The 8104-nt window shown below is 36.5% G+C and overlaps 1 protein-coding gene across 1 annotated transcript; it reads left to right on the top strand.

Annotated features, from left to right (window-relative positions):
• Positions 1–512: 512 nt before the first annotated feature.
• Positions 513–1632, top strand: LOC111901637 (uncharacterized). Its single transcript, XM_023897521.3, has 2 exons — positions 513–664; positions 815–1632. Exons 1-2 carry the CDS (start codon positions 608–610, stop codon positions 1430–1432), a joined length of 675 nt encoding a protein of 224 aa, XP_023753289.1. The 5' UTR covers positions 513–607; the 3' UTR covers positions 1433–1632.
• Positions 1633–8104: the final 6472 nt, after the last annotated feature.

The raw sequence follows: 8104 nt of genomic DNA, 5'->3' as shown, positions 1-8104 counted from the left end.
TTCACACGATTAGGGTAATCGTTTGCATCCACATCCAAACTAATTAAATAGATATTTATTGAATTCATATACTCATAGGTCTATATGCTAGAGTTTACGGTTGGGCCTAAAATACCCTTCGGGCCAAGATAAAACAAAATCTTGGTCATTAGCATTTTATTCCGCGAGTATTATTATTATTATTATTATTATTATTATTATTATTATTATTATTATTATTATTATTTTGAAACGACAAACTATCATCTTTCTAATCTAATCCTAAACACCATCTAAGTTCCAAACGAGAGATTTGAACCTATGACCTCTACATTTAAGAATAATGCTTTAGGAATATGTAGCCTTGATCCTACACATTATCCTTTAAATTTGTTGAGCAATGGGCCAACTGGTTTACACTGTTATGATACATAAACCTTCGGATGAAAGTCAGGGAGTCAAGCCAGCAACCCCACTTGTGAATTAAATGTATCAATCTCATATATTGTTTATTTAATTTGGCATCTATATATAGCCACCCACATGGGCAAAGCATAATCATTCATATTCAAGTTCAAATAGCCTTCTTCTTCTCCAAAAGCTTCAACGAGACAATACAGAAAAGAAAATGAACTACTGGTCAGCTGAAAACGCCACTGAAGCTTACATCAAAACCATGAAAATGGTAGGTTAATTTATGAGAAATCTTGATCAACTTTTTAAACCAATCTTTTTCATTTCAATTTAGCCATTGTTAAAAATATAACAAAAGAACAATGTTTCGTTCAAAGATATAATGTATAATCTCCTAAACTCCTCTTTTTTATAATTTCAGGGTAAGAGAGCTAATGAACCAGATGTTGCAGAGTTCATATCGGCCATTGCAGCCGGAAATAACGCTCAACTCATGGTGGTTGCATGTGCTGAGGCGGCCGGCTCCACCACCCAAGGCCTCATAGCTGCATCTCATCAAACTGGTGGCAGGCTGATCTGCATCGTGAAGGGAATCGAGGAGCTTCACTCTTCCAAGCAAGCTCTTAGCTCAGATGCGAACCAAGTAGAGTTTGTTGTAGGAAATGCTCAAACTCTCTTGTCAAATGACTACAAATCTGCCGATCTTGTGGTTATCGACTGCAATCTAGAGAATCATGAAGGGATTTTGGGAGCGATACAAACCGAGAGAGAAAAGAATACGATTGTTTTGGGGTATAACGCTTTTTGGAAGGATTCGTGGGTTTGGAGCAGATTAAACAGTCACTTGTTACCGATTGGAGAAGGGTTGCTATTGATGAGAATCGCCGGACAGTCAGGCAATGGTGGCGGCAAGAACGGTGGCCACGGCGGCAACAAGGGCGGAAGGCCAAGTCATTGGGTGGTTAAAGTAGATAAATGCACGGGCGAAGAGCATGTTTTTCGGATCAGATCACCAGGTGGTAGAGTTGTTCGGGCTTGAAGTTTCTACATTCTTGTTGCCTTGTTGAAGCTGTTCATCCGTAAATGTATATAGCCATATATAGCCAGCTCATACATAATCGACTTCTGGGTGTTAATTAGATCACCAGAAAGATTATCAATTTGTACTTACTGTCGATTATGGAATTTGCGCTATTTTAGAACTTAGTTTTAATGAAATTTTGATTAAGAAGTTTTGTATATCATGATTCATCGTATGGGTCACTGTTTCGTGGGTTAATATTTAAAATAATTATTTTTAAAGTCATTTTTGTATAATATATTCTTTTGGTGATAAATATTTAATTACAACTATAAGTTGTGTCCACGAGATGAAGCAGAAACCTTTTCTATTCACACAACAAAAAAATTATTTACAATATTAATAAGTTACACGCATTTGTGTATTCATAGTTTGTTCGGAAAGACAAACAAACGGTTATGTCGTAATACACCTGTATAAACATGAAAGGTATGAGGATATGTAATTTCTCTTTACGTTTGATGGTATATCGTAATTATGTAGAATTATATGGTAACTTGTGTCGTTTTCGTCATTCAGTTGACCATCAGGAGGTAGCAGTGGCCTTTGGTTTTTTGGTGCGTCCATCGTCCAATTTTGAATATATGGAGGATAGCTTGTGGATATGTAAGAGGGGCAGTGCATGCATATATGGAGGATAGCTTGTGGATATGTAAGAGGGGCAGTGCAAATACAAGGTTTCTTTTCTCTCAGATAAGAGTAAAAATGTTTGGATCTTTTTTTTTAGAACAACTGAATTTTATAAACACGTTACTAGCAAGAGGCTAAAGGAATAATTTTTTTTACAAAGAATTATAAAAAATTGGTTTTGTAACCAGAAAGTCCAAGTTATGCTAATTGAGTGATTCCTATTCGAAAACCAATCAAATGAATTATATTCTAGCATTAGACCGGAATACGGCATTATTTCTATACCGCCAAAGCATCCATATTGTGGTAAGCACAATGACCTTGATAATTCTTGTCCTTAGAGCTACCATATTAGCTGAATCTATCCAAGCTAAAAGATCCGCAACACATGAGAAATGAGGAAATGACATATCTAACCACTTCACAATCTTCATCCAACTTTGAGCAACCACATCACACATCAGAAAAAAGGATTAACATCTTCCCACGTACCCCACAAGTAAGGCATAAAACGGAAGGCAAATCAATGTTTCTATTTTCCAAATTCACACTAATGGGGATTTTATCATGAAAAATATGCCAAAGTAAAACATTAACCTTTATCAGGACCAACTTACACCATCTAGTACCAACAACGGTCGAGTTTAAGGTTACATCATCAATATAGGAACACTCCATTAGGCTCCAACTCTCACTCCCATTTGTTACTACCAACACATAGTTCTACATGACAAAGAAGATCAGTTAAAGTTGAGAGTTGCTCAGTAGTGGCACCACCTCAAATTTCCTTATTCCAATTCCAACACCAACCACTCTCTCGCCATCTACCAATAATCAAACACTCTTTCTCCACTTCCAATGCACGCAACCTAGGAAACTGGTCCATAAGTGTCAGCTCACGCAACCACACTTCCTCCCAGTGTAACGTCCCGAAAATAGAAATAAAGGTTTTCATTTAACGTCTATCAAATTATTCATTAATTGTTCAAAATCAATACCAAGTCATAATAGTCAAAACATCAAGGTATAATTACTTCAAATGCAGAAATCATGAGTGGACACGTCGGGACCTTCCCTTTCGAACCGGAAGTACCTGAAACCATAAACATAAACTGTAAGCACATAGCTTAGTGAGTTCCCCAAAGTACCACATACCAAAACATACAATTGGGTTTAATCAACTCGATATACATATATGGGCCCCGTCATGGGGTGCATTTCAACCCGATCAACACATATGGGCCCCGCCATGGGGCCTCACCCTGGGTATTTTTCAACCCGATCATACAATAATGGGCCCTGCCCTAAGGTCTGTTCTAACCCAAACATACGATAATGGGCCTTGCCCTGGGGTCTATTTCGACCCATCATACAAACTCATGTAAACCACACAACAATTATCAGTCTAAATCAGTGTTGTAAAACTCGCTGAGTTGGCCGATTACTCCTCCGAGTACTCGCTACTCGCCCCCTTACCGAGGCGAGTTACAAAATCCCGAGTACTCCCCGATCGGCCTCTTACTGAACTGAGCAATGTGGTAAAACTCGGTCAACTCGGTGACTAATATGTATAATATACTTAATGATTTATTATTTAACACACACATGTGATTATTACTACTTATATATCTTAAATTTTCAGTAATTATTCACGAAGTGAGACTATTATGTGTTTTTCAGTTTTTGTGTATTTACATGTATCTAATTTTGTTATATATGTGAATCAACTTATGATTTTATCTTATAATTTTGACATATATAATTTCCCTAAAAATATTTCTCCATGAATTACCAAATCCGAGTACTCCCCGAGTACTCACTACTTGGTAGTCGGGCGAACAGGTACCGAATAACGAGTTCTACAACCTTGGTCTAAATAACACAATAATGGGCCGACATTGGTGCCTTCGACCCATGGATACAATGAGAAAACCCACATCACAAACATATGATTAAACTGAATAGCATGCTGCTTCGAGATCAACTCTACCAATCACCTTAATAAATTCAGTGACAAAAACTTAGCATACATATCAAAATACCTAAAATACCCCTAGGTCAAACCTTAGTTAAAATCTAGGTGAAAGTCAACTGAGTCAACCGTGTTGACTCAGTGAGTATGTTGGGCGTACTCCATACGTATCCGGGGCGTACTACATGATTGGCCAAAGTCTGGGAGCTGACCACGTACAAACAATGTACCTCTTGGTACGCCTAGTGTACGTGGCTACTCACCACTTTAACCATTAAGTGCTTAATCCTTAAACACTTACGTCCAAAATCCAGATCTAGCCCAAAAAGATGTCCTTAACCATAAAATTTTCAACTTTATGATTAGGCATGGATATTAAGACTCTAGCTCCAAAAACCTTATCTTCTTTACCCATTAAGACAATCTAGCTCATGCATGGAAAGAAACTAATGACCAAGAACACATTTTTATGACTTAACACACCTTAAAACATATGAAAGGACAATTTAAACATCTTGGAGTATCTCCTAATCACAAAGATCAAGATGGAGACAAAAAGGTAACAACTTTGAGCTAAAACTAGATCCAAAAGGAATATACATCAAAGTTGGAGCTTTTTACCTCTAACAGATGCACCAAGGGAAGTTGATGTTGGATCCAAGGCCTTGAGTGAAACACCACAACCTCAAGGTTCTTCCTTCTACTCCTAAAGCTCCAAAAGGACACCAAAGAGGGATCTTCAAGCTTCACAATACACCCACACACTTTAGGATTTCAAAATGAGGAAGCAGGCTCAAGATAAGAGGGTGCATGATGCCATAAATGTGCTTAAATAGGGTCCAAACCCTAAAAATTAGGGTTTGCAGCTTGGCTACGTACGCCCACCGTACGCAAGCAATGGCCAAAATTACGAAAAAAGCCATTGGGGACCAATCTTGCAAACAAATCTTAACTCAAGGTCAAAAAGTGAATACCTGAAAAATTAGATGTTACAATTGATGGGTTTTAGGCATAAGAACAATCCTATGTGCTCATACAAACCCTAATGCTTGGATCTAGGTTTCTCTATTCTACATGCTTTGAATCCAAGACTAACAAACTTAGATCTAACACATTATAAACTGAATTAGGGTTTATAGAATTACCTTTGATTGTTATATAGCAATAACAATCAATTCCTTGCTTGGACTGGCCTTAGAAATCTTAGTACCTCAAGTGCTGCACCTCTAATGGAGTCACAAACACCTTATGCAACTTGGATGAAGATGAGAAGAGAGGGGAGGCACCAAAAACGGCTGGAAACCCTAGAGAATTAGTTGTTCACGTTTTTGGGGCCTAAGGGGTCCTTTATAGACTTGTGTGGGCTGCTAGGGTTTCAGTCAAAACCCTAATGGACAGCTTAAACTCTAAGCAGCCCATGGAACCTTCTGGATAAGGCCATGAACGAAAATATGATGGGCTTCCATCATAATTTCGTTCACCCCTTGTTCCTTTAGCATTCCTTAGCCCAATAACTCAATTATCCAATAATTGCAGTCCAGTCCCCTAAGTTTAATTAATCTCTTTTAGCCACAAAATTAATTATCAATTAATTATTGACTAATATCAATTAAACAATATGAATTCTCCTTTAATATATTATTCTCATAATATATTAATAAATCATATTTAAACCTTTCTCTCCTTAAATCATCCTACATATTGCTATGGTGAAGGCAACCCAAAAGGACCATGCTCATAATCGGGTCAAGTACATACCAAAATAGTTATGGGCTTAGACACTAATCAAACAGTCTCCCACTTGGATAAGTCTAATAACTATTTTTCGTATGACTTCAGAACCTGATCAGCAATCGTAGCTTTCAAAAGCCGCTGTCAACTCTGATCTTATCAAATAGCGTGTCCTCTAGATAAGGGATTATATACTCCTCCATTCTCAAGATATCGTATAGACAAAAGACATGAATTTCAATCATTCTCTCTATACTGTTTCCCGACTTCCGATTTATGAAGACTGATAACAGACTACAATTGAACACATCAACTTAGTCCCGGCTTGGCCAAGCGCTTAGGTTTCATCACTAAATCATCGAGAGGCCCACATATATCGCTTTTATCCTACTTTGGGTAAAAGGAATGGATAAACTTCGACTCATATGCTCGCTTGCATTTACTGATCGAATCACACACAACAATAAGTTTTATAACACCAAGTTACTGGTGCGTTTACTTATTATCAATGTGTAACCGACCAACAAATAACAACTCACACGTCTCGGTTTCAAGAATATACAATATTATCGTCTCACTAATCACTCGTGATAAATCCATGAAGTGATCCAAGTGAGCGTGGGTTTAATCCAATACTCTAATCTTATCAAAGCACTCATGAACTCTGTAGCAAACTTGTGCCATGTCTAAACACTTCAGACAATCTACAGACAGATTCATGACAGTTTTTATTCATACCTACTCCCAACGTATGACCGACTGTGGATGTTTGAATAACCTAGTTATTCTGGAAGTCAAAACATGCAAACTGAAACATAACAATAATACTTAATCCTATATGGCCCCAAACTTGTGAGAGTAAATAAAACACTTGTATTTATCCACCATATTGATTACTTATTATTTATCATTTAATGTTTCAGATAATCAACTTATTACTTGAATTACAACGATAACTGTCCCATGCTCTAAGCATGCACACTTTGTTTCATATGGTCCATGCTTTGTGAAATAGAACAATTGAAAACTTTTCCAATGATTCTCATTTCACAATTCCTCAATCCCCATTATTAGTGTGAGAACACAAGGTTCTTCCACTACTAGAATATCCTAGATTCTAACATTTTACGCAACGATCCTTTCGTAAAGTCATAGCACAAAAGTCACCAAGACTTGGCTAATGAGATTACAAAGTACTTACTTAGAAATTGTTACAAGACAATTCTATAGACGTGAAGTCTCACATTCAAAGTACATTCCTTTGAACATCCTTCTTGCATAAAAGTTTCTAATCTAGACATAGATTCTTAATATCCAACTCCCAATATGGAAACATTTCCACATTTGCCATATGACAACTCATTCTTAATAGAATCTTATCTATTCATAATAATGTCGATATGGTCCATCCAATACCATACTCCCAACTACTCAGAAGCAACCAATCCTCAGCGAACTTTGGATCGTCCTTTGATAGTTGTTTAATTATTTTAGTCAAAACTAATTCTAGTCCTTTTTCCCTCTTAATGCGCCAGACATTTGGAAAATTTTAGAATGGTAAATATTATAGCATTTGCAATTGATCCTATACCCGAAGCGTATGAGACACGATGGATAATGTCTTACATAAAGATATGATACTTTACCAATCTTTTGCCATAATATTTTATGTGTCATTTTCTCACAATTCGAACTATGAAGAGGGATGCCGTAATCATAATCGAATTTTAAGAACACACAATGTATCCTTTGAATGAAAATGTTAAAATTTCTCAATCTAAGCTTTAGATTTTGAAATGAAGTATAATATTCTCTCCCTTAATTATAGCAAAACAGCTTCTCAACCCATGCAACTTTGCAAATTGAATCTTTGTTTTTCTATAATTAATATTGCTAACTTGCAATACTTGCCATAATAATCATACAAGCATAACACTTATGCTCCCACTATCATGATGATTATCATATAAGCATAATATTTATGCTCCCACTAGCTTTGACATGTATTCAGAAAACAAATGAGCTTCCAGAAAACAATGCCTATTGAATTTCTGAAATTCATATTTCTAATACCAGATGCTTCGATAAGCCTTTATCCAAGCTTCTTAAACTTATACACCTTTGCCTTAGATAGCTCATATGTGTGCTTAAACAATTTAGAACTTATGTTACTAAGTTCCAAATGTTCAAACTAATTGCCAAATCTCACAATTCGAACTATGGAAAGGGATGCCGTAACCATAATCGAATTTGAGAATACAATTTTCACAATTGCTATCTTCTTAAGATCTCTCTTA

This window comes from Lactuca sativa, chromosome 9, assembly GCF_002870075.4.
Source record: "Lactuca sativa cultivar Salinas chromosome 9, Lsat_Salinas_v11, whole genome shotgun sequence".
Taxonomy (NCBI): Eukaryota; Viridiplantae; Streptophyta; class Magnoliopsida; order Asterales; family Asteraceae; genus Lactuca; species Lactuca sativa.
The sequence above is the reverse complement of the archived record's forward strand: the minus strand, read 5'-3'. Positions and strand labels throughout refer to the sequence as shown.